Below are 27,266 nucleotides of genomic sequence, written 5' to 3'. Positions count from 1 at the left end.
GAGACAGGGTCTCGTTTTATCTGTTCATGTTTTGGGGGGGATTTCTTTTGGGTTTATTTGGATTTTTCTTACTGATCCATAGAAATTCTTTATGTGTTTTTTGTATATTCTTGATACCAGTGTCTTCGATTGTATATGTTATAAGTCTTTTTCATTTAGATCTTTCTGATCCTGGTTTTGTCATTGACCATCTCTCATTTTGGGGCCATTGTCTTCCACCGTGCCATTTTTGTCTATTGTGAAGTGAGAATACACTACCTTTCAGTTATTGTGTTACTGTGAAATGCCAGTGAAAGAGTATAAGCTCTCTGATTTTTTGATTCATTTGATTTTCACCAGCCATTTTTCTCAGCTGTAAAGTGAGAATACACTGCTTTTTAGGGTTATTGTGAAATGCCAATGAAAGAGCATAAGAAAGTGCTTTGGAGACTAAAGAATACCTTCACATGTACACCGTTGTGTCCTTTCTTTGGTTTTATTATGATTCATTCCTAGGAGCTGGCTTTTGTGAAGCATCCTAGGCTTCTACAGATTAATCAAATTCTGAGTGGTGGGTGTCACAATGTAGCACTTGTCTCTTTTTATTCTACACTTTCTTAGGGGAGGAACAAGGTATGTAAACAAGATATGCTCCCATTGAACTCCTGTGTTCTTGGAATGCATTGGGTGGGATGGAGGTAGAGAAGTACGGATAGCAGGAGAATCCTGCTAATTTGCTAGTCATGGTGTGCGCCACAAGGATTGATAATCATTTTTACTATGGAACCGAATGTCTGTAAGGTTAGAATTGGCTGGCCTTTTTTTATTGTCCTGGTTCATTTCTCAATTAGAACTCATAATTCAGAGGCAGCTCTTCTGTTCCACTAGCTGTTCTGTTCACTAGTTCCCTAACTAGGGAACATATGAGGGTATAATCTCTTGTCTGGCTATCTTTTGACTATTGGCTGTCCTCAACAACCAACCAAAACATGGTACTATTCTATGGTTTGGGAATACTCAGACTCAGATACCACCACCCTTAAATGCAGACTCAGATACCACCACCCTTAAACGCAAACAACCCCATGCACCTGACCTGTCTCCCATGCTTTTTTTTTGGAGATGGAGTCTTGCTCTGTCACCCAGTCTGGAGGGCAGCAGCACGTTCTTGGCTCACTGCAGCCTCTGCCTCCTGGGCTCAAGTGATTCTCCTGCCTCAGTAATTGGGCTATGTCCCATGCTTTTGAAGACGCCTCCTGTAACCATGACTGTGCACGTCCATACCACTCTTCAAGTACCTAGCTACCTAAGAATTACCTGGTAAAATGGCCTGAGCTTGCTTGCAGGGCAGGCAGAGCCTCTTCCTGAGCCCATCTGCCTGATGGGCCTCTGACACGTGTATCCCTAGGTCCCACATATGTATCAGGGGTGACCAAGAGGGGTACTCTCAGCTTGGACATGCTAGCTTGAACACCTGTGCATAAGGCTCCATGGGGTGCAGGAAGGGACTGGAATGTGGGGAAAGTGGTGGGAGTGGATTGGGGCCAGAGTCCTTCATTTGGACTCTTGCCCCAGCTCTGCAGCTGTCAGGGTCAGGTCTGCCCAGAGGAGCCTCTTCCTTCTGACCAGCTGCTTATTTTATGGTTTTTAAAAAAGCCTTTGGGAAAGGTTTTCTTCACCACTCATTTAGAGACTGAGTATGGCAGGCTCACCGTAGAGCCCAGTTAATCTTTGTGAATAATTCACAGAGAGTGAGTTGGGGAGATGGAACAGGTGAGTTTCCTTAAGGGAGGCTCATTTAGGGTTCCTCTCCTCTGTCTTTTCCCTGGTTAGGCGATACTGCTGGTGCTTTGTAAAAAGGAGGAAGGAATCTGTTGACACACTGAATTTTTATGAAAGGAGACTAGGGTTCCCTTATGCATTTACCCGAGGCACATCTGCCTGCAGACAGGCTGTCTGCTTCTTAGGCATTCCTTCGTTGTCGTTTTATTCTTTTCTGAAGGTTTTAAGGCACAATTTGTGCATTCCTTTCTGTTCCCTAGAGCCGGGGTAAAGTCATAATATATCAGGGCTCTTGCCGAAGAGCTTAAAATGGGCGCTGGCAGCTGGGATGTGGGGAAAGAGAGCTTTCCAGGGACAAGTGACCTGCTTGTTCAGCCAATGAGAAGCAGGTTAGAGGAATGATATCACCAGACAGCCTTTATTGTCTGATCATCTCGTAAAAGCAGGATTGTGTCTGGCAACTTAACCCTTTTTTAGGCACTTCAGGTCTCATCCGCTCCGTGGTATGTGACTTCTAGGTTCCTTTCCTAAACTGTCTGCTGTGAGACTACAGAGATTAAAGACTAAAATTAGTGGAGGAATTAGGCAAGTTGTAAACCATCATTTTAAAAAATAGAACTTATTAAAATTTAGAACCACTGCTAAAACAGAAATGTGATCTAAGCTGTGTTTGGAGAGCACATTTAAAGTAGATATTGGTCATAGGCATGTTATGTCTGAGTTTTCCTTTAATATCTTATAATTTATATAATGGAATCTTATTTGGTATTTCCTATTTCAGAGGAATTGAAATTAGTTCTGTAAATTTGGAAGGTATGTTATCACTGATCCAGAGGCCAATTTTGAGTAAGAGCTATTTGCAGTGTCTGTTTATTCTTGTGCTTCTTTATTGTCCCTTCCCCTATACAAATGATGGTGATTTTACCTCTTCGTGCTTCCTTTCCCTCATTGGTAACATGAATGGTCCTGCCTATCTCATAGAGCTGTCGAGATAAGAAAATAAATGAATTTCTGTGATTTTAGATTGTCCTATATACAGTGTAATGTATTATTATTAGGGCATTCATGTCTTAAGGTTATATGTTCATTCATTGATTTGTTCAGACTTTTTATAACTTCTAGATGCTGGGCATAAGAGATACAGAGATATAAAACATATGCTTCTTACCCTTAAGGAACTGAAAACATCATGAGCGAGGCAATAATAAAACTGTTTCATACTTCCTTTTGTGTCTATCATGTGCTAGGCTTTGTTCTGAGCACCTTGGCATACCTTAACTAATTTAATTTTACTATAGTCCTGTGAAATAGATACTGTTATTAGTTCCATTTTACAGATAAAGAAATTGAGTCATCAAGAGGCTAAGTAACTTGCCTAAGGTCACACAGTTAGTGTGTGACTAATGACACTAGGGCCATTAGTACTCAGAATCTATACTGACCAATATAGTAGTCACTAGTCACATATGGCTTTGGAGCACTTGTAATGTGGCTGGTTTAAATTGATTGGGCTGTAATTGTGAAATATTAGATTCAGTGACCTAGCATGAAAAGGAAAATCTCATGTTGAAATTACATGTTGTAATGATATTTTGAATATACTAAGTAAAATATGTCAAAATCAATTTTACTTTTTAATTGTGGCTACTATAAAATTATATACATATGCTTGCATTTGGGGCTCACATTAGTCTTTTACTTTACTGCACTACTCTAAATCATTATACTGTAAGAATAGTAATAGCATGTGAGATTTTTGAGCACTCACTGTGTGCCACATACTGTGCTAATACCTTTTATAACATTGTTTTAATTAGGCCCAAAATAGCCTAGCTTATTATCCCTATTTTATAGAAGGAGGAGAAGGTTTTGAGAAATTTAGTAATTTGCCTGAGACTAATTAACTAGTTAATGGCAAATCCAAAATTGGAACTATATATGTCTGACTCAAAAACCTGTCAGTTTTGTGGGATTTTTGGTCTTGAACTCCTGGCCTCAAGCAGTGTTCCTGCCTCAACCTCCTGAGTAGCTGAAATTACAGGTGCAAGCTAGAATACCCAGTTAAAAAACCTGTGTTCTTAATCACTGCACTGCAGTTCCATTCATAATTAAATTTCAGTCTGGTTTTTTGTTTTAATTTTTATGAGTATATTTAATATTGCATACATCTATATCTGATGCATAAAGGTTCAAAATAAAAATTACTAATCTATACAATAGACATCTTGTATGGAACTGTTTGACGGAGCCTCAGTGAACACTGGCACAGTTGAGCCTGAGATGAAGCAGTGAGTCAGCATATACAAATTGTATTTAATTTTTATGCCATATAGTTCTTCCAGTCACTGGGCAATTTGTGTCCTGACTCTCTTTGTCCCTAGAGAAGGGGAAGAGGGGAAATGCACCTCTCCTTAGTTGTTTAGCTCTCTTGGCTGACAAGAAAAAAATTGCTTTCTATTTCATTGTCCTCTGAAATGCTGTTTGTGTTTGAGAGAGTAACAAAATACTGTCTGGTGACCCCTCACTTTTCTTTCTTCTAGAGCAAAGACTCAGGTGGACTGAAGGCGGCTATGATCGAATTGGTGGAAAGGTTGAAGTTCAAGAGCTCAGACCCTAAAGTAAGTATTGTTTTGGAATTGATTGGGTGTTGACACCCCAAGCATTTTATTCTCCCTGAGCTAAATTTGTGGGGCATTAATGATCATCTTTCTGAACACCGCGTTAAGATTTAATTAAGCCTGTCCATCAGAAACAGTGTCCTAATATGCCTAAAGATAAGTTATCTATTTTTCCCCTTCTTTATTTTATGACTTATGACACATAATCATTAATTGTTTTCCCTGAACTGCAGACAAGTGCATTTTTAATCTTCCTTTACCAGGGTTCTTTGAGACTTTGGTCCTCTGTGTCCATTAAATGCAGCCAAAGGCATCTGAGAGAAATACTGATCATCTTAATGCCAGGGACTGGAATAGGATCCAGACTTATCTAGTTGGGTTCAGCACTAGCGTCTTATCTCTCTACTGCTTCCAGGAGCCAGCTGCCACTCAGAATACTTTTTTCCTCATGATCTGGAGTCTGGTTTGGGAACTGGTTTCAGTGTACCAGCCATTTTTTTTTTTTTTTTTTTTTTTAATATGTTAGGGTCTAGAAGGTTGATATTCTGGGAGACATGGTAACAGGGTGGAAGTAAACTGGGAACTGAACATGCTGGAGGGACTGTGACTAACACAGACTCCCTTCTCCTTCCTACCCAGACACTTATTGTGGCACTACCTGGTATTGGGGCCAGCAGGCTTTGCCTTAGAATCAGAGTTTTTCACAAATAGGGAAAGGAGCATGATTTTATTTTATTTTACTGTAGGTCCTTTATTTTTTCTTTTCTTTTTTTTAAGAGGAATGGGACTAGCATTTCTTGAGTATCTACTGAGATCCAGGCACTTTGCTAGGACTCTTACGTAATTGTACAAAATATATATAAAAAATTGCAGTTCAATGGCATTGAGTACATTCACTTTGGCTTTTTTGTTTGTTTGTTTTTTGTTTTTTTGAGACAGAGTCTCACTCTTTTGCCTAGGCTGGAGTGCAGTGGCATGATCTCAGCTCACTGCATCCTCCGCCTCCCATGTTCAAGCCATTCTCCTGCCGTAGCCTCCTGAGTGGCTGGGATTCCAGGCACATACACCACACCCGGCTGTTTTTGTATTTTTAGTAGAGACAGGGTTTCGCTATGTTGGCCAGGCTAGTCTTGTACTCTTGACCTCAAGTGATCTGCCTGCTTCAGTCTTCCAAAGAGCTGGGATTATGAGCATGAGCCACCGTAGCTGGCCACACTTTGTTGTACAACCATCACCGCTGTCCACCTCCAGAACTTTTTATTATCCTTAACTGAAATTCTGTACCCATTAAATGCCAAATTCTCATTCCCACGCTCCCCTTAAATACCTTAATTATTTTGACAACACTGTAAAGTAGCATTTATTCCTAATTTATTGATAAGAACCCTGAGACTTAGAGAGGTAGACTCATCTGCCCAATACTAATATAATATAGAGGTGAAATTCAAACTCTGACTCCAGTGCCTGTACTCTTTATTTTATGTCGTGCTGCAAACCAAGCACTGGAGTTTATCTCCTTTTTGCCACAGAATCACATTGTGCTGCAGTTTTCTAAACTGAAACACAATGCGTGGCAGGGCCACAGACAGTGGTAAAGTCTTCAAAAGCTAGCTGCAGCCACAAAAATAAATTTCATATGGTGATGAAAATATTGGGGACATGAGTAAGATCTCTTGTCTTCTGGTGTAGTTAGGGTTCCAGAAGTAGAGTGTATCTTGGTAGATAGAAAAAATTGGGGTAACCTTTATCATCTTTCGTAGCTCAAAGTAGGAGGACCCTTGATAAAAGTTTTTCCTTTAGTTAGGATGAACCACTTATTAAAAGTACTGAAAGCTTTTCTTACCAAGTTTCTCTGGTTTCTGGGGCAACTCCTGTTCTGCGGGAGACAACTGTATTCTGTTTCTGCCAAATTTATAATTAGCAGGGCAGTGAAGAGGGAGAGGATGCGTACAAATCACACTGCGTGTTCTCTGTGTACGCCAATAATACAGGTAAAGTACTTTGGGAGCCTTTATGAATGCATATAGTGCTTCTGATGGAAAGCTTGCCAGAAGTGAAAGGATTGAGTGGTTGTATGAGAGGAATCCCTGGAAGTGTCAGTGTTTTCCCTTGATGCATCATAAGGTAAAGGATATTTGTAAGGACCTGACTTGATCTTGGGTATATGTGTATACCTGCACCTCTCTTTCACCTATTCTTTCTTTTGCCGTGGGTCATTTACTACCAACCTATTTTATTTTCAAGCCTCTTCTTAGTCTACCACAAACATATGCTATATGTACTTGGAGCCAGTTTGAAGAAGGATGAACCTAATTGTAGAATGACTGCCATGTCAGCAATGGGGGTAAAAAATGGGTCACTTAAATATATAATTTCTGCAACAAAGAAGATTTTCCTAGAAATAAATTGGCATCTTCCAAGACAGCCAAAGTTTTCTGGCTTTTCTGTTTTCCCACAGAGCCCGACCATGCCCTTTTTGAGTTGGCCTATTTAACAAGGGCAAAAATCTCTTAGGCTTTGTGACTTTTGTCATTTCCTGGTGCAGAGGCTTTACATAGAAGCACTGATTGAGTCATGGAGGACTGAGCACTATCTCTGCCTCACTTCCTCTAGAATTCTCTAAAGCATCACAAAGCTTGATTAGTCCAGACACTGAAGCCTAGTGGGGAATGAGTTAATTTTTACCTCTGAGTTTTGCTAGGGATCAGTAGAAGATGCCTGGATTAATCATTTTTTTAAAATTATAAAATAATACATGTTTATAGACTTAAAAATATAGATATTCATAAAGAAAAAGTAGAATAAATCTCCCCCAAGTTAGCCACTGTTAACTATTTAGTATGTAACCTTCTAGACACTTTTCCTTGTAGAAATACATTTTCAAAATTTTTTTACAGAATTATACCTGTGGGTTTACAATTGCTTTTTCCTTTATGTAGAATATCCTAGATATTCTTCTCTGTCAATAATATAGACTTGATTCTTTTTAATGAGATGCCTCATTTTATCCAAAGCATTTGTCAGACATCTTTTCTTTCAGACCCAGAGGTCCTTAAACTTTAGTGTACATGAAAATTGCCCAGAATATGTATTAAAATACAGAGTGCTGGGCTACCTCCAGAGTTTTTGATTCAGTTGGCCTGGGGTAACTAGAGAATTTTCATTTCTATCAAATTATCAAGTGATGCTGATGTTGCTAGTTCAGGTACCACGCTTTGAGAACCTCTGTACTATACCTTAGCTATTTTCCTCCGTGCTTGTTAATGATTTTTTTTTTTCTCCTTTGAACAAATAGAAGAGCCCCTAGAAATAAGTCCAGGTGATTTCAACTTTGAAAAAAAAAAAAGTAGATAAAAATCTAGGCTTGTGAAACAAACAAGTTGAGCAGAGGTAGCAAAGGAACAGGGAGGGAAAAAAGAGGTGGATTGGGAAGTCAGCTGAGGCTAAAAGGACAGGACTGCTTACACTGTCACTTCCAACAATAGCAAAGCCCAAAGGAGGGAAATGGGTTTTGATCAGGGTTTAGGAGGATGATCAAAGCTCCCTGCCATTGTTGAGGTGTAAGCTGAGTTCTAAAACCAGAGGAAAATCAGGAACAACCAGCCATTGTGAGTGAGCCTGAGAAGAATCAGAGCTAGTGATGGTTCAGAAATAGGGCACAGGACCAAACAGTTTTTGCGCATGGATGTTGCTGCGTCGAACCCTGTTTTAAAGAATGCATACTTCTTGGCACCTAGAACCGTTTATATCATGGAAGAAGATTACTTTTAATAACAAATAATCTTCAGTTTGTCAAAAGGATTAATAGGAAGTGGTTTTTTACATTAGTTGTCCTAATGTGTTTGACTTGATTCAGTTTGCAAACATTTTTTTTCTCCAGCCATACTTTGCTGAAACACCTATTGCACAAACAGGATTTTTATCTGTAAATTGCTTACATTTATGCTAGGCTTTAGGGAGATTTTAAAATGTAATCAGTCAGGTGTGTGTGTATATATATGTGTCTATACTTGGATTTTTAAGAAATTTAAAGCTTTCTTAGTTCTTTTTCTTCACAACTTTCCTTTGTAGTGACTGTGCAGCTATCTTTCACAGTTTACTCAGAGGTAACCTAGGCTTAGAAAACACATTGATTCCCATTCCTTCCGTCCCCTGCCCAGTCCTCAGAAAGCACTGAACCAAAAGTACAACATGCTAAGCCCAATCAAACTAACCTCTTATTATACAGTTAATAACAGCCACTTTCTCTCTATTGTGTATTGATTGCTTTTCTTTCCCTGTGATATGCACTGTTCATTGTTTCCTATAACTGGTGTGCTTGAAGTAAACAGTTAACAACACAGTTGTGTGTCTTGATTTCATACTAATCTTATATTCTCAAAAAGGAAGCATCTTAAAACTTGGGCCAAGTGGCTCACATTATTCTGTGACTGGAATGGGATTAAACATAGGATCTGATCATACCCAAGTCTTCCTAAAACAGCAGGGTTTTTTTTTCCCTTTTGTTTCCTCTATCCTCTAGAGGTATTCTTACTGAAGTGTGAAACCAAAAAATTATCTAACAACGTGAAATTAGTTAAATAAATCCAAGAATGGTTTTCTTTTTTTATTTCGGCATTTATGTAGCATTTTATAATTGCAAAATAACTTTGCAATCATTTTTCATAGCTGATATAATTGGCATGAAACACAGCCCAGTTCTTCACTCTTCCATGGTAATCAGATTCTTGTCAAAAAATATAAATTTCAAATGTACAGGTAGTGATGAATATAAGCAAAACCTAATTTGAAATTCTTGTTATTGTGTCCTATTATTCACAAAGATCAAGCCAGGCATCATCTTAATCCTTGCCCCATGCCAAAAAAGAAGTATTCCCTGGGGCACTGTTTATCCAACCAGCCAAAGCAGAGAATTGAGATGCCTCAGCTATCAAGTTGTTACATACAGGAGTGTTCCTTTGGTTGATGAGTTATTAGAATTATTGACCTATTTCTGTACTTGTAATTTAAAAAGTTGTAAGTAGGGAATTTTGGAGGTCCTGAGTTATATTTATTTTATCTCTGGATCTTCAGCCCTTATTAGCATGGAGCCTGGCACATAGTAATTGATATGTATTATCTATTAGAGCAACCCTATAAAAATAAGTATTTATCTTGTTTTGTGGATGAATATTTTGAGACTTAGTTGGGTTAAATAGCTTGCTAGTTAGTGATGGGACCAGGGCTTAACTTGAGGTTTGTCTTATTTCATGTTCTTCATCCATACTGTATTATTGAATATATGGGTAAATAAATGTATATATTCCCTGGCATCCCTAGCAATATGACCCTTAACTGATTATTTTTCCCTCACACACTTCTTTTACCTCCCTTTACTGGGATCCTACAGCCACAGCACAGTGCTCCACAATTCCAGAGAACTAGGACTGGAGAATGGCTTTTTCCAACAGAAAATGTGGGGAGATGGCAAAAAAACCTCCTTTGCCTTGCAAAGGTATTTTTTAATAGACAGGAGGGAAACTTGCTTGCTCTTCCTGAAAAAAAAAAAAAAAAAAAAAAAAAAAAAAAAAAAAAAAAAAAAAAAAAAAAAAAAAAAAAAAAAAAAAAAAAAGCCATAATGCTCAGAGCATTTAGCCCTAGCTAAATAAAGAACTGAGGCAAGTATTTCCACAGTTTGACCTGATTAGTGGAGGACACCAATTAGGAAAAATACCTGTGCTCTCTCACTCCTGCTCTAAGCTCTGAGGCATGGAAACCACCCAGAAGTAAATGTGGCCCCTTTTTATCCTCTGTAGACACTTGGGCAAGAGAAAAAGGAGAAGCAAGCTCTTTCTCTCCTTCACCATTCCCCTGGCTTTATCAAAACAAAACAGCTTATGCCTCTCACCCTCCCCTACCCAATTATAAAAGAAATTCAGATGCTCCTTGACTTACAATGGGATTACATCCCAATAAACCCATCATAAGTTGAAAATATTATGTCAAAAATGCATTTAATACATCCAGCCTACTAAGCATCATAGCTTAGCCTACCTTAAACGTGCGCAGAACACTTACATTAGTCTATAGTTGGGCAAAATCATCTAACACAAAGCCTATTTCATAACAAAGTGTTGAATCGGCTCGTGTAATTCATTGAATACCATACTTTTAAAGTAAAAAACAGAATAGTTGTATAGATACTTGAAGTACAGTTTCTATTGAATGTGTAGCATGTTTGCACCATCATAAAGCAGAAAAATCATAAGTCAAACCATCATATGGGGACTATCTGTACTTGTTTTCTGTAGAAAAATGTGGAAGACACCGACAAGTATAAAGAAGAAAGAAATAAAACCCACTATTTTTATCCCTGCAGTGGTTTGTAAACTTTGGGTACTCACTTTTTTTCTTTTTTTAAAAAAGCAGATTCTTGAGCCTCACCAAAGCGTCTAATTTTGTGGTTCTGAGATATGCTTTTTAAATATGCAACCAGGATGATTCTCATGCACATGGCCATATGCATTCTTTGAGACCATACTTTGAGGTGAGAGACACCTATGGGAAAAAAAATGGATAATATTATGGTTCTTTGCCTTTTGTGAAGAAAATGGTATTATAAATTGAGTATCCCTTATCTGAAATGTTTAGAACCAGAAGTATTTGAATTTTGGATTTTGGAATATTTGTATTATACTACTTGAGCATCCCTAGTCTGAAAATCTGCAATCTGAAATGCCTCAGTGAGCATTTCCTTTGAGCATCATGTCAGTGCTCAAAGAGTTTTGGAGTTTGGAGCATTTCACATTTTTGAGTTTTGGATTTGGAATGGTTAACCTGTATTATATAATATTAAAAGAAAAACTTCAGCTGATTTAAATTTAAAGGAGTTCAATTGAGCAATAAATGATTCGCAAATTGGGCAGCCCCCAGAATCACAACAGATTCAGAGAGACTCCGGGGGTGCCTCATGGTCAGAACAAATTGGTAGACAAAAAAGTAAAGTGACATGCAGACATCAAAAGTGAGGTACAGAAATAGCTGGATTGGTTACAGATTGGCATTTGCCTTATTTGAACAGTTTGAACACTTAGTACTGTATAACTGGTTGAAGTATGGGCTGGAATTGGCCAAGACTCAGTGATTGTAACAGGCACATACTTCTAAGTTAGGTTTTCATTCTTGTCTACCTATTAAGTTAGGTTGTAGTCCAGCCACGAAGACTCAAATACAGAAGTACAGAGTCCCTCTCAGGCTGTATTTAGTTTGCTTTAACAATTCCCCCCTTTTGGTCATTTTCTTAATTTTGAGAGATTGACTAAAACTTTGTCATTGATGTCAGTATTACCATCATAAATGTACTTCATTTGGTCTTGAAACCCACTGGTAAACAGTAGAACAGTGAGTCTTGCAAAGATAGGCACAAGGACCGAGTAGCAGGTACCTCTTTATCCTGGAATGTCCTGTTTACAGGAGAAAAACAAAACCTGTTTTTTTCTGGTGTAAGATCTATGTTTCTTTAAAGCCTTAGTTTGATTATGTCACATTTAGCATGAGCGACTCCATTTTTGTTTGGTCTGTTGGGGCCTAGTGCATGAGCTCAGTCTAAAACAATGGCATCCCATAATTTTGATTTAAAAAACTCCCCCTTTTTAGCCAGGTTCTAACTTAGTTGAGCATGACCAAAACTTATGACCTTAGTGCCACTCTCAGTTACCATCATTTTGGGTTTCCAGTCTCACCATGTCATTCATAGGTTATGGTGCCCTGTAATATTTCCTTCAGCTCTTGTCATTCCAGTTGAAGAGAGACCATTTGACATTCTAGAGATGGCTGTATGCAAACATTTAAAACCTTTGAAAGAATAGAGTGCACCAGAAAGACTATTATTATGACTATTGAAAGGATAATAACAAGAGTTTGGAGTATGCTCCTAACCCAGGGTCCCCGTAAAGCAAACCACCTAAAATCAAATATAACAAACAAAGCTAAAGAGTCTACTCACTTAACTAAGCAGTTTCTTCATTAATTCCCTACAACTAAATCTCTATAATACCAGATCTTTTCTCTATAGGCCAACAGCTGCGCATACACAGATACTTTTCTGTTTAGCCAATTCTATTATTGACTATAACTTTCACAAGAGAATTTAAAGTCTGTTGTGTAACCATAGCCTTTACAGTAGAATCTGCTATAGAGCCGATTATGTGGGATTCATTCTAATCATTGCCTTTTTTATTCCAAACCATGGGCAAAGGACCTAGCAAATGATGCCCTTCTTGAAGAGTGAAAGCTTCCTGGCAGTGTTTTTTTTGTTGATGCTTTTGTTTTTTGAGACAGAGTTTCACTCTTGTTGCTCAGGTTGGAGTACAATGCTGCGATCTCAGCTTACTGCAACCCCCGCCTCCTGGGTTCAAGCAGTTCTCCTGCCTCAGCCACCTAAGTAGCTGGGATTACAGACATGCACCACCATGCCCAGCTAATTTTGTATTTTTAGTAGAAATGGGGTTTCTCCATGTTGGTCAGGCTGGTCTTGAACTCCCAACCTTAGGTGATCCACCTGCCTCAGCCTCCCAAAGTGCTGAGATTACAGGCATGAGCCACCGCGCCCAGCCGCAGTGTTCTTTTTAATTCATGATGTAGGTTAAGAGGAGTGAATTAATGTTCTGTTTCTGACTGATAATGAGGCAACATATGTACCATTAAAATGTCTCCCCTACATTGGGCCTTCATCTTTTGCCTTATGAAATATAAGGTTATCCATGTGTAAGCCTGGCTGCAAAATCCTGCACAAATAAAAGTATACTCTATAAGTGCACACAACAGACCCACTTTCATTTCTGTTGTTCGTAGAAGCATAAGTAAGAAAAAATATTCATAGTTAGTAGTCTCATGATAGTAGAAGTCTTGATCTGTGATCATGGAAAAAGCTGTTCACATCAAGGATGCCATCTTCTGGGGAGAGATTACCTGGGTAGATTTACTCTAAGAGTTCTAATGGGTGTACATGTCTAAGAGTGTGGAAGGACCCTTCTCAGTTGTGAGATTATGAACTAAAAATTCAAGGTTCCAAAGTTTTGCTGCAATGTGGATGGCAAGAACAGTCTTTCTCTGATGTTCTTAGAGGATCCAGTCTTCAGGCTCTAGATTGTGAAGGGGTTGACTATCCTCAGTGAACCATAAAAAGCTTTCTTTACCTGGTGAATATACACTGTGGGATAATAACTTAGTATTATAACATTAGCCCTCTCACATGGGAGAGCTTTTATACAGCCAGAAAACATGGATTGAAAATAATAGTTGAATGAAATTTTTTAAAAAAAAAATGTTTAAATGGCCCATGAGGTGACGAAATGTACCTGAAGCTTTGATTTTTTTTCACAGGAATATAGAACCAAACATTGTTTATAAGCTATTTTAGCAATTTGTAAGTCACCACACCAATATATTCAATTTGGATCATTTTTTCCTTTTCCATGACAAGTCATGGAATACAGAACTTTTAATAACAAAAGCTTTCAGGACTCAGGAAGGACAAGGTGGCCATCCTGGTTCTCCGTGAGTCCACGCTTAATTAACATTAGACTTATGTCCTCCTGAGTACCAGTTGTTTCTTCAAACTAATTGCATAGCACTCATAACTGATGGGTTATCATGGGTAATTTGACTTAGACCATAGAGTTCATTCAAATTGTGAATCTAAACAATTTTGGTATCAGCTGATTTTGCATTAAAATCTGGCAAAACATTTTCTTTTTTTTTTTTTTTTTTTGAGATTGAGTTTCACACTTGTTACTCAGGCTGGAGTGCAATGGTGCCATCTCCGCTCACCACAACCTCTGCCTTCTGGGTTCAAGCAATTCTCCTGCCTCAGCCTCCCCAGTAGCTGGGACTACAGGCGTGCGCCACCATGCCCAGCTAATTTTTGTATTTTCAGTAGAGATGGGGTTTCACCATGTTGACCAGGATGTCCTCGATCTCTTGACCTCGTGATCCACCTGCTTCGGCCTCCCAAAGTGCTGGGATTATAGGCGTGAGCCACCGCACCCAGCCAAAGTATTTTCTTGGTATTTAATTAATTTTTGTTCTGCTTGGGTTAGCAGTTTTATAACCCAGTCAGTCTTTTCATTAAAGTTCCAGGAATCCTTACTCAGTTCAAATGATATGATTCTAAAGTTATTAGAAACCTGTATTTAGGAGTGCTTTTTAGGGTCATTTTCATCCTTTGATGAACCTCCTAAAAGACACCATATTCTAGGATTTTGTGTGCTCGTGAAGTTTTCAGAAACTACATCAGCATTAAGCAATTAACTGTGGAAATGACTTTAAATAGTTATAGATAAAAACACAATTGAGAAGGAAATTTGGTTATTTCTGTGTTCTACAATAACAACATAAAATAGTAGTATTTTGAATGATAGCACATACTCAGACATATTAGAATTTTAGAGATCCCATACAATTTTGGAACATATGTTAATATCATTCACTAAAATACAATCTGAAGAAGATTAAACTTTTTTTTATTTTTTGATAATGCTTCCCATGTAACATGTCAAATCTGTTTACCTCTCTTTTGGATGCTTTAGGGGCCCTCTGTAGCATTTCAGTGTTAGAGGAAAGAAAAGACAGTTTTGAAGCTGAAATTTGATTTTGGTACCCTGTCAAATATGTTAAAGGTTTAAAACACTTGACATTATGAAATAGAATTCTAGGTTGCCATAAGTCATTCATTTAGCCAAAATGATGAGTCAAAAGTTTTTTAAAAGCTAAAAACATTTACTCATTGATAGAGTGAAGACTTAACTTTCCAATCTCTCTCTTTCCACTCACCCCTTTTTGGTAGTTTATTTAAAAGGCAAACAAAAATCTTTCATTATCTTTTAATATTACATGAAAATCTTGTTCAAAAGAGAAAGCCAAATTTCACTCTTGCATTACTGTAGTATTAATTTTTAGTAAAACCTTATAGACAAATCAACTCCAATTTTTAATAATATCTTATAGACATATCTTTCCAATCTTAATCAGTTTGTCCATAAGGTGAGATTCTCATAAACCTTTTATAGCCCTTTACAAATTTTTGTTAAAGAGCAGATCAGTGCTTTACAAAACGCTGTTTTTGCTTTTATTTCTGTATTCAATTTATGAAAAAACTGGAAAATACTGTTTTAAATTTAGTCAGTGTGTTCATACACAGAATTTTTTTACAAGATTAATTTTTACAAACCTTTTACAACTTGTTCAAACTTTTAGCTTATTCTTATCTAATTTAAAACAATCCTTTAACCCTCTAAACTAGGCAGAAATTTACATTCCCATGCCTTATAATCTCACTAAATACACATTTCGTTCTACTCACACACCTTGCATGTAAAACTATTTTTTCAGTAGTCTCAATCACATGTTATAATGGTAACTCTTAGCAACTTTTGCTTTTGGTGCATAAATGTCCTTTCGTGAATCCTTTGATTACGTAACACAGCCATCTGCATCATGCGTGGATTTTCTGACTTATCCTAAACATCCCTCTTTTTAAACAACCAGTTATTTTACTTTAGGACAAGAATTACCCATACAAAATCCTTTCTTATATAAAATCTCATTTCTTTATAACCTTCTTTGCATAGCTAGGGGGCATGGCTAATTCCACATGTCTCCAGACCTTATCTACAATCTAATGCTCCAAAGTAGGTAAACTGAACAATTTTCAAAAGTGTAGGAAGCAGTTTTTGTTTCCCAAAGATCACTAAAGTTATATGAACTAAAACATTACAGTTTTTACTTTTCTAACAAAATATTTAGGCACTTATTCTTCTTAAAGCCTATTAATTAGAGCTGTTTCATATAAACATTACATATACAATACATATATACTACAAAGAGGATCCAGTAGTTGTAAGATTTTTCATTTGCCAGTTTTTAAATTTTCTTAAATTGGATTACTGGCTTTAGGGTAGAGTCCTTAGAAGAACAGGGCCAGGACAGCATGTAGTTTCTAGGGTCCAATGTAATAAGCAGGCACAGCTGGAAGGCAAAACAGGTCTCCAGAAATTAAGGGCCCCATTTTTATACCAGTTCCTGGATCCCAAAGAGAACAGAGCCTTAGATTTTGGGTGGATCTATCCATTTCCAATTCCTGGGGTTCCATGAGGAAAATAGGTTTTGTTTTTTTCCCCCCAAAACAGGGTCTCTGGCACCCCCTGTTTTTCCCAAGGAGTCCCAGGCTGTTAGAGCTTGAATATCTGCTTTTAATTAAGCTGACGTTTAACCATAGCACTTTTTTTAAAAAAGTCATTTTAAATCTTTTATTACCCAACTTTGGCTAGGCCAAATGGCCAATTTCTGTGCTCAGAAAAAGAAAATTTAAGACGGTTCATGGAGGGAAAGAGAATCAATGGTTAAGGTCACGCAGATCTCAAACCAGAAAATACTCATTCCCTAAGCCAGGAAGTGAGCCCTGAACCTGGGCTGCCATTTTGAAAAGAGAAAGCACACCACGTGGTTACAGGGTCGAGCTCCAAGGACATAACTGACCAGTTTTCTGGGCCGTCTTGAACAGCAGACTTATGGGGCCCTAGGCACACATTTTAGCCTGAGGTACCCCTCTTTATGACAGAACAATACAGAAAGACGCAAAGCCCACCAGATTCACTACAGCTTAAGACCAGCCTCGGATGTCTTTTTTTGTATTAATCCAAACTTTATAGAGGAGATAAACAGTAACTTTTACAATTCATTTAACGAGTTTGCACGGAAAGAGAAAGGTCAGAGTCTGACTGGTAAGAAATTGTTAACCCTTTTGCCGGCAGGCCAGACTTCTGGGTTCTTTTTCCCAGAGAGGCCCTAGTGACCCTGCTTGCCACACTATAACCCTGGGGGCCAAGCCGCATCATAAAGGAAAATCATATTTTTTGTTCCTTAGGCAAAAGCCTCTCAGTTTTACAGGTTGCCACCTAAGGGGTTACATGGCATAACCCAATTAACATTTTTCATTCTGGCCAGAGCAAAATACGTGTGACTAAACCTAGACATTAGCCACTCTGCCTGGCACCCAATATTGAACTGGCAAGCCTCAAACTTACCCCTGGTTGGACCCTGTCACCTTTATTCCATTTTCAACCAAGAAGGACTTTACTGAGGGAAGGAACTCTACTGCAATCCCATCTTTTACTCAGTTAAAATGTACCCCATTACTTATCCAAAGTGAGCCAATTGGTGCTGTGGTCTGTTTCCTTTGGATCAGGATAGTAACTAAGCTGAAAGAATAGCAGATATAATTTTGGGGGGCTCTCATTTGTAAATGCAGTTCAGTGCATTGTTGTTTATTCAGAATGTTCTACTGTAAGTTACCTTTACTAAGATTTCGCCATTTTCTGTAAGACTTTGCTGCCTCCTGTGCCTAATGTATAAGCCAGAAGGAACTCAGTTTTTCAGAAATTAAAGATCCCATCTTTACATAAAACATTGGCTTTGCTCTCAGATTCCCTTGATTAACTTAGCCAATGATTTTTCCTACCTAAGTGGGCAAGAAAAATGAAACAAAGGGGTTGAAAAAAAAATCCTTGCAAATCTTTAAGAGCCAAATTTTATACCCCTAAAATATTACCATTTGCTGTCAGTTTCTTTCTGACCCAGTCAGATGTAAGAGGCCTCTAACTGGATCCCAGCCAGTTAGTTACCGGATCAAATCCATTTCTGGACCCAGCCCAGTTTCTGTCATGACTTCCAAACCTAGTTTGGATCAGAAATTTGCTCTCAAAGAAACTCGGAGAGCTGAAAACGCAAATCCGTGGGGTTCTGAAATCCAAGAAAATACTTAATGCTCCCCAGCCCCTCTGAGAGATTAAAGGACACAGGTGGGTCCTGCAGGCACCTTACTTGTTCACTCAGCACTCCTGGGGGTCGTTAGAAGCTGTACTTTAGACTCCACTTCTGAACACCATTTGTTTAAACAAAAACTTCAGCTGAATCAAATTTAAAGGAGTCTAATTGAACAATGAATGATTTGTGAATCCGGCAGCCCCCAGAATCACAGTAGATTCAAACACTCCAGGGATGCCTTGTGGTCAGAACAAATTTATAGACCAAAAAAAAAGTTAAGTGATATACAGAAATCAGAAGTGAGGTACAGAAACAGCTGGATTGGTACAACATTTGTCTTATTTGAACACAGCGTGAACCCTCAGTAGTGTATGACTGGTTGAAGTATGGCTGCTGGGATTGGCCAAGACTCAGCGATTGTTATAGGTGCATACTCCTAAGTTTTCAATCTTGTCTACCTATTAAGTTAGGTTACAGTTCATCCATAAGGACTCAAATATAGAAGTACAGAGTCCTTCTTGGGCTATATTTAGTTTGTTTTAACTATATATATAGAGAGAGTTTTGTATATTACTTTTTTCACTTAATGTTATCTCTTATAAATGGATATAATTTTATCATTTGAATCCAGTTCCATCTTTGAACCCAAATTTAGAAAACTGGGATCCTGAAAAATAATTTTCCTCTCTACCCTTGAGAGTTCTTAGTTGAGACAGACCCTTTTAACAAAGACAGATTATCAAGAGAATAACAGAAGTTTATTAACATATATACCTCATATGTGCATGGGATACCTAAGGGAATATAAGTAAATCCCAAAGAAGTGGCTTTGAGTTCAGGCATAAATAGCATGGAAGGGAAGGCTAGTTATGGGGAGAAACCCAGGAAAAGCATAGTAAACAAAGGTAAAGTTTGTTATGCAGATTTAAGTTGGTGCCTTCTCCATTTATAACATAAAAGAGTTTCTAATGATTGAGAGTCATCCTTCTCTTCCTGCTATAGAGAGGGAGACACCCCTGCAAATGGAGATTTCCTTTACAGATGTAAATTTATTTTACAAAAGGGTAACTTCTCTTGTTTTCAGTGTTTCTCCTGTATTTGCAGTTTCTCCAAATAATCAACTTGAAACAATTCTAATGCTAAAGATGCATATTTTGGGGTGGCATATTCTGCCTCCTATAGTCATATTTTGGGGTAGCCTATCTTGAACCCCATCAGTAGTCACTGAAAGAAGTTATTCACAAAAGACCAAATATATGATTCTATCTATATGAAAGTTTGGAATAGGCAAATATATAGACATAGAAAGTAGAGTCAATACTGTGTGGGACTGAGGAAGATGGAGGAATGGGGGATGATGGCTAATAGCGATGGGGTTTCTTTTGAGGATAATGAAAATATTTTAAAACCAATGGTGGTGATGGTTGCACAACTCTGTGAATATACTACAAACCACAAAATTGTGTACTTTAAATGGGTGAATTATAAAATACATGAATTATATCTCTATAAAACTGTTGAGAATGAGATTACTGCCTGAATCACTTTTTTCAACCTTTCGCTTGAAGCGTCAGCAGTGAATATTAATTTTCTTTTTCCTTTTCCTGACAGGGATGAGAGTTGAAAACCTGATGTTAGCCTCTGGCAGGAGGAGGTAGTATACTACAATTATTAAAAGTTCAGGCTGGGGAATTGCCCCATCAGCTCCAGCATTGATAGCTGTCTGACCTTGGGCAAATCCTGTGCTTAATCTCTTCATTTCTGAGATATTTTGTTTTTTTTCAGTACCAAAATAGGGAATAATAGTACATATTTCATAGGCTGTTAGGAAAACTAAGTGGGATGGGAGCAGGAAAGGTCGCAAAACAAACCTCTCGAACACCAAACTGGGAAGGAAGTGATGATTTATTCTGCCAGGACTGTGGAGGTATAGATGCCTAACAGCTGAGCTCCCCTAACACAGAAAATCCCTGCCTTTTAAAAGGCTTACAACTCTAGAAATTACATATGAAAGGGTCTTGGGCTTACAACTTTAGAAATTACAATGTTAAAAGGTATTGATCCATTAAGTAGGTGTGGGGCATGTGACTTAGGTGGGGGTGTGATCATGTTTAAGTAAAAACAACACCTTCCAGAAAGATTCCTCCATACCATGCTTGCGGTCTATAGGAGTGCGATTAAGGGTGGAGCCCAGGTCTTCAGGCCTTTATTTCTCCTATTGAAATGCAATGTAGAAGTCTAGGGGGAAGGGCTCTTAGAAGCTTAAGAGGATTAAGGGTCTCCTTCCTCACTCCCAACTTTGAGAATCTCACCTATAACATTAGTGAGAGTTCTCATTCTTACTCTCATTCTCATTTTCCTGATCCTGTATTTTAGCTATTAACTTAGTAGGGCTGTTCCATTGCCCTGTTAGGAGTTTAATTTCAAAAGTTGTATGCATAGGGGTTCTGATGGATCGTAGCAGATATCAGGTTGTCCATCCCCTGGGCTACACACCTTTTACTGAGTACCATTATATAAACAGGTTCCTTTTTGTGTCCCTGCACATTGATAATAACTGTAGAACAAAAGGACAGCAACTTTCCTTCCTACCTCAGTAACCTGGTACACACACTAACATTCTCCGAAGTCAGTTAATATCCCTACTATGTAAATCCAAATTTTTAAGGAGAATAAGTCCCACAATGAATTTCCTTATGCTTTGGCCATGCGTGGACCAGCCAGCCTCCAGGATGTGGCTGGAGCAAGGATGGTTGTCCTCCTTAAGGTGATTCTGCAGTTGTTGTCTGGGTCTAGGTCTACCTTCCCAAGTTGCTGCAGGTTTCACGGCTGTGGTGGATCCAGGCTGGGATTCCCTCTACCTTTATGGCTGTGAGAGTGGTCAGGATCATGGTCTGGGGTCCTTTCCACCGTGGCTTCAGAGGGACTACATTCCAGTCTTTTATCCACATGCGATCACCTGTTGAGAAAGGGTGAACCAGGGAGAATAAGCTTACAGGGCCTCTTTCATTTACCCAGGTTGAAATGTCCTGAGTGATTTTTCCTACAGCTTGTAGCTGTCATCCTAGCTCAATTTCTCCCCACTCCCGAGGAGTTCCTGGGAGTGCCCGCAGTATAGGAGGGGGCCTATGATATAAGACTTCATAGGGGAAATATCCTGTCTTCTTAGAAAGAGTACATCTGATTTTGAATAACACTGAGGGAAGTGCCTGCACCCACTTTAATCTTGTTTCCTGACACATGTTCCCTAAGCTATTCTTAATGGTCCGGTTCATCCACTCCACCTTTCCGGGACTCTGTGGTTGGTAAAGCGTGCAGCTTCCAAGTAGTACCCAATGCCATCACTGTTTTCCGGACCAAATCTGCCACAAATGCTGGTCCGTTGTCTGAGCCAGTGCACAGTGGCAGTCCAAACTTAGGGATGAGATCTCGAAGAAGCACACGGGTTACTTCATGGGCCTTTTCAGTCCTAGTCCAGAAGGCTTCTACCCACCCAGAGTCTGTGCGCACCAGGACAAACAAATACTTATGCCCCCCACACTTGGGCATTTCAGTGAAATCTACCTGGAGATCTTCAAATGGAGCTGCGCCGTAGCTTGGATGCCAGGGGCAATAGTTGGACCTTGCCTCACATTGTGGTGCCGACATGTAATGCATTGCTGCGCCACAGTTTTGGTCAGGGCTGTAAGCGTGCAATGTAAAAATACTGGCCTAACAACTTCTCAAGTGACTCTTGACCTAATTGAGTGGTTTTGTGTACGGCCTGTACAACTGCAGCCCCCAATAGCTGTGGCACTGCTACTGTTCCATCTGGCAGCTGGATCTGTCCCTCTTTATTTGTCCCCACTCAGTGACTTCATAAAGGGGTTTGGCTAGTACCTTGAAGTTTGGAATCCACAGTTTACAGAAACCCATGGCTCCAGGAACTCTCTCACCTGCCTTCTAATTTCGGGTCCTGGCAGGTTGCAAATGACTTGTTTCCTCTCTGCTCCTAGGCTGTGCTCTCCCTGCTGGATGGTGAACCCCGGATATCAAACTTGCTGTCAGCAAATCTGGGCTTTCTTTTTAGACACTTTATACCAACAGTCCTCCAGGTGCCAAAGTAAGGCATTTGTTCCTTTAGCATACCCAACTGCCGTGGAGTGTGCCAGTAAAAGGCCATTAGCATATTGGAGCAGCACGCAGCCTAAGCCCTTAGCAGGAAACTTCTGGAGGTCATGGGCTAATGCCTTCCCAATGATGGTGAGAGAGTTCTTGAACCACTGGGGGTAGTAGCCAGGTCCAGGTGTACTAAGTGGTTACACCTGTTTCTGGATTTTTCCATTGAAAAGCAAATAGTTTTTGACCCTCTGAGGCCAGTCCAATGATAAAGAAAGCATCCTTTAAGTCCATTAACCAAACACAGGTCCTGCACTGGCCTATAGTCTTTGGTCCTTGGTTTAGGAACAGGCAAGTCGGGGGTGTTCCATGGAGACTGGCAAGGAACTATAATTCCGTAGTCCTTTAAGTGTTTTAGGTGGACCTGCATGCCTTCTAGGGCCTCCCAGGGAACTGGATCTTGCTTTTGCCTAACCGGCTGAACCGCAGGCTTGACTTCAATGAGCACAGGGGCCTGGCTGATTGCCAGCCCTGGTGGATTGTCTTCTGCCAAGACCTTAGGCCATCGTTTTGCTAATGTGGGTTCTATCTCCTGGTCTGGTTTGGTTAAGAAGAGCCTCCATACTTCTTCATGACGCACCCTGAAGGCCATTATGACTCCAGTTTTAGGCAATGCCAGCCATAAAGAGCCACTCTTGGTGAAGGTGATGGCTGCCCGTAGCTTACTGAGCAGATCCCTTCCTAGCAGGGGCAAAGGGCAATAGGGCATGTATAAGAACTGGTGAATCACCTCGTGCCCCTCCACCTCACAAGTCCAAGGCAAACAGAAAGACTGTTTCTCTGACACTTCAGTAGCTCCAACAATATTGGCTGTTTCCTTTGATAGGGGGGATTACAGGACTGTCATCTTGACCATGGGCTATTTGGGGGCAATTGAGCCTGGCCCCCTTCAGTCCAGTGGCCCTTCCATTAGATTGAACAGAGCTCCTTCACTTTTATCTAAAGCCTCGTGCTCAAGATCTCCCTGTTTTCCTGTCAACTGGGGGAACTTGTCCTTCCAGTGTCCCACTCCCCTACAGTACGCATACTGGTTATGCTGCAGGTGCAGGCGATTAGACTGGGCAGCCCTCCAGGAGCCCCCCTTTCCCCGCCCTTCTGGGGGCGCTCCTCTAATAGCGGCAGCTATCAAGTCAGTGCTGCATCGAGTTTGATGCTCATTTTCTCTACAGCTTTCCCTACGGCTTACTGCATCTCTGTTCACAAACACCTGGTTAGTTATTTCCTAGAATGGTGAAGTATTCACGCCTGCAAATCCTGCCTGCTTCTGTACCTTTCGCCTAATGTCTTCTACACACTAACTGACTAATGCCATATTTTCCGTATGCATTGGTTTTCGGGGCTCTCAGGATCGAAAGGAGTATACATGCGATATGCTTCATACAGCCTCTCATAGAGCTATGCTGGGCTTTTCTCTTTCCCTTGAATAACCTCAGAGACTTTATTGATGTTTGTAGCTTTCTGGGCCCCGTTTTCAGTCCTTCTAGTGAGGCTTCTCTGTGCCAGATTAGCCTTTGCATGTCCTCTTGGGTGTTTGGATCCCACTGGGGGTCAGTGTGCGGTGACTGGACCCTGACATACTCTTGGGGCTCTGGTAATCTGCTGGAACATACTCCGCCACAACCATTTGGAAGCAGCTTGGCGTACTCTCCACCTTTCATCCATGTTAAAAAGATACATAAGTAGCTGGTGGCAGTCAGCCCAAGTGGGGTTATGAGTTTGGATGATAGTTTGCAATAGGTCAATGAGAGTTTGTGGCTTCTTGTTGTAAGATGGGGTGTTATTTTTCCAGTTGATAAGATTAGCTGAGGTGAACGGCAGGTATGTAAAAACACGCCTTTCCACCATGTGGCCATCCTCATCCATTCCCATATACCTCTGCCCTCTTAAAGGCATCTGTACCCCTGCCTTGGGTCACAGGCAGGCTATTGTAGGAGGACTTCCTCCCAGGAAGTGGGCGGCTGTGGGAGGAGTCCCCCCACATTCTCTCTTGTCTATCCTGGGCTGTTTAGGGGCATGCAATTCTGGCAGGGGTGCTGAGGTTTCAGGCCCAGGGGTGAGGAGTTCTTTCTCCAGACCAGGGGGAGGGGTTATCATCGGCAAAGACTCCTCTGCAGCTGGATCTGCCAGGACATTAGGAGTCTGTGTCCCTTGGGGGGTGGAGCAGGATATTTCCCTAGCTGCCTGTCCCTTTGCTATCAGTACGGTTGCTGCCTGTCCTCTCAGCCACTGTGGGGGTTTTAGTACAAGCTGCAGACATGAATATATGTACGGAAATTGATCAGGGTATCCTGGCTTGCTGCATGTAACCTTATGCCATACTTTGGAGACAAGAGACCTGTCTAGGCTCTCCTCTGAGGGCCAACCCACCCCAAATGCTGGCCAGTCTACCTCACATGAGGTCCTCAGCTTTCCTGGCGTCATAGTTACTCCCTAATTCCCACTAAATCTCTTCTTGAAATTTTTCAGCACAGTCCTTACAGGAGTAGGCTTGCTATGAGTGTGATCCATGTTTTTGCACAGAAAAACAGTCCTCACAGACAGTTAAGAGAATTTTACTCCACCCTCAGTTTCTCCTGCCCAGCATGGCATGACAAACTCTTTTTCACTTTTGCTCCAGGCCAGTAGGATTGTCTCCCTCTCGGGAGTGTTTCAGACGCTGCTTAGCATTGGAAAGTTTATTACTCCCCTCACAATACCTAGATTGCAAGGGCACCTCTTTCTAGCCGTATGCACATCGCCCCTAATCCCAACTGGTCCCACAAGTCACTTGGAGCTTAAGGACCTCGCAAAAGGACCTGCTGCTCCTGCATTTCACAGCTGGTGCGTCCAGTTGGACCTCTCCAATCACTCATACAATCACACTCCTCCCCCAGTTTCCCCCACCCAGTACGACCTGACACACTCTCTGTTTTACTTTCACTTCAGGCCGGTAGAATCATCTCCCTCTTGGGAATGTTTCAGATGCCACTTGGCATTGGAGAGCTCGTTACTCCCCTCACAATGTCTAGATTATGAGGGCACCTCCATCTAGCCATATGCAATTACCCCTAATCCCAACCTATCCCACAATTCGCTCGGAGCTTTGGGCCCTCTCTAACGGGCCTGCAGCCCCCACATTTCACGGGTGGCAAGTCCAGTTGGACCCCTCCAATCACTCACACAATCGTACTCCTCCCTCCACCTAAATTGAAATCAAAAGCAAAACTTCCAAGGTTAGTTATAGAAAGAGAGAGAGTGAGAGCCGAGTTCAAGAGTGCCAAATCCAGCACACATGGGTGATCAGGCCACGCTTCCACCTAAAGGAGGTGGGCACGTTTCCTAGGATCAATCCTACCATGTTTCTGTCATCCAGACACTCCAGGCACCCATTCCTTCTTGTTGTTCAGCCACTGGGTGGATCCACACTGCGAGAACTCTACTGCTCTGCTCTGGCGAGGCTTTCCACCGGCCCCAATACCTGCCCGGTAGTACTCTCAGGAATTGCGTTGCCTAAGTGGGTTACAGTCCCCCACAGGGATGCTTCACAGGGCAAGGCAAAACCGCCTGAAAGGCTGTGTCAGCTGGCCACCAACCGAAACTCACTTCTCGGTCAGGGAACCAAATAATGAAGCAGGAAAGGGCATGAAACAAACCTCTTGGACACCAAACTGGGAAGGAAGTGATGTTTTATTTGGCTGGGAGCTGCAGCAGCATAGATACCTAACGGCTGAGCTCCCCTAACACAGAAAATACCTGCCCTTTTAAAGGCTTACAACTCTAGATTTACATGTGAAAGGGTCTTGGGCTTACAACTCTAGAAACTACATGTGAAAGCGTCTTGATCCATTAAGTAGGCATGGGGTACATGACTTAGGTGGGGGTGTGATCGTGTTTATGTAAAAACAGTGCCTTCCAGAAAGATTCCTCCATACCATGCCTGCGATCTATAGGAGTGCGATTAAGGGTGTCACCCAGGCCTGCGAGCCTTTATTTCTCCTATTGAAATGCAATGTAGAAGTCTAGGGGAAAGCGCTCTTAGAAGCTTGAGGATTATCTCCTTCCTCAAGATAATCCATTTAAAGTGCCAAGTACAGAAGGAGACCCCCATCTCTACTAAAAATTAAAAAAATTAGCCAGACATGGAGGGACACGCCTATAGACCTAGCTACTTGGGAGTCTGAGGTGGGAATATCTCTTGACTGTACTACAGTGCACTCCAGCCTGGGCAACGTAGTGAGATCCTGTCACAAAAAAGGTGCAGAATACAGCATCCTATAAATGGTGGCTGCTGTTAGCCTGCAGTCCAGAGAATAACCACTACGCCCAGCAGAAGGGCAAGGGTATGTTAGGTCACCTTCCTCCCCACAAAGTTCAGGAAACCTTCCAAGCCTTGCAGAGAAAAATAAGCCACCTGTATGCTTTGGTCATAACACTTCCTAGGAATAGTGACACCAATTGCATGTTTTAAAGGGCCATTGATACCTGTTTGAATGATAATGACTTACAAATAAATTGAGTTCAGTCTCCACTTTTGGGATCCCTTGGTGTGGCTTGTTGGCTCACTCCCTCTGTGGGTCTTTCCTGGCAGCAGAGTAACTGGCAGTAGTTCAGCATAGATCTGTTACCTGTTCAAGTCAAGGCAAATTTATCTGCCTTGGGAGTATGTAGTTGTGTATCCATGTATCGCCAAAAGAAGGAAGAAATCAATGCATAGAAGCAAGAATGTTTATTGTTAATGAAGCAGACTCCTTAGTTAGCAGAACTGCTTGGTGCCAAACTATAAGAAAAATAAAGAAGTTATGTCAAATTTAAGAAGCACATTAGGGGGCCGGGCGCGGTGGCTCAAGCCTGTAATCCCAGCACTTTGGGAGGCCGAGGCGGGTGGATCACAAGGTCAAGAGATCGAGACCATCCTGGTCAACATGGTGAAACCCCGTCTCTACTAAA

The 27,266-nt window shown here is 40.7% G+C and overlaps 1 protein-coding gene and 1 long non-coding RNA gene across 2 annotated transcripts in view; one reads left to right on the top strand and one right to left on the bottom strand.

Moving 5' to 3' along the window:
- Nucleotides 1-27,266, top strand: part of TRIM44 (tripartite motif containing 44) — a 129,072-nt gene that overhangs the window by 19,025 nt on the left and 82,781 nt on the right. Inside the window, exon 2 of the mRNA XM_017530507.1 lies at nt 4,302-4,379. Coding sequence (XP_017385996.1) covers nt 4,302-4,379 — 78 coding nt within the window. The remainder of the gene's footprint in view (nt 1-4,301; nt 4,380-27,266) is intronic.
- Nucleotides 14,363-27,266, bottom strand: part of LOC119471608 — a 192,577-nt gene continuing 179,673 nt past the window's right edge. Inside the window, exon 3 of the long non-coding RNA XR_005200669.1 lies at nt 14,363-27,096. This is a non-coding gene — a long non-coding RNA (uncharacterized LOC119471608). The remainder of the gene's footprint in view (nt 27,097-27,266) is intronic.

This window comes from Cebus imitator, unplaced genomic scaffold (genome assembly GCF_001604975.1).
Source record: "Cebus imitator isolate Cc_AM_T3 unplaced genomic scaffold, Cebus_imitator-1.0 Scaffold66, whole genome shotgun sequence".
Taxonomy (NCBI): domain Eukaryota; kingdom Metazoa; phylum Chordata; class Mammalia; order Primates; family Cebidae; genus Cebus; species Cebus imitator.
The sequence above is the reverse complement of the archived record's forward strand: the minus strand, read 5'-3'. Positions and strand labels throughout refer to the sequence as shown.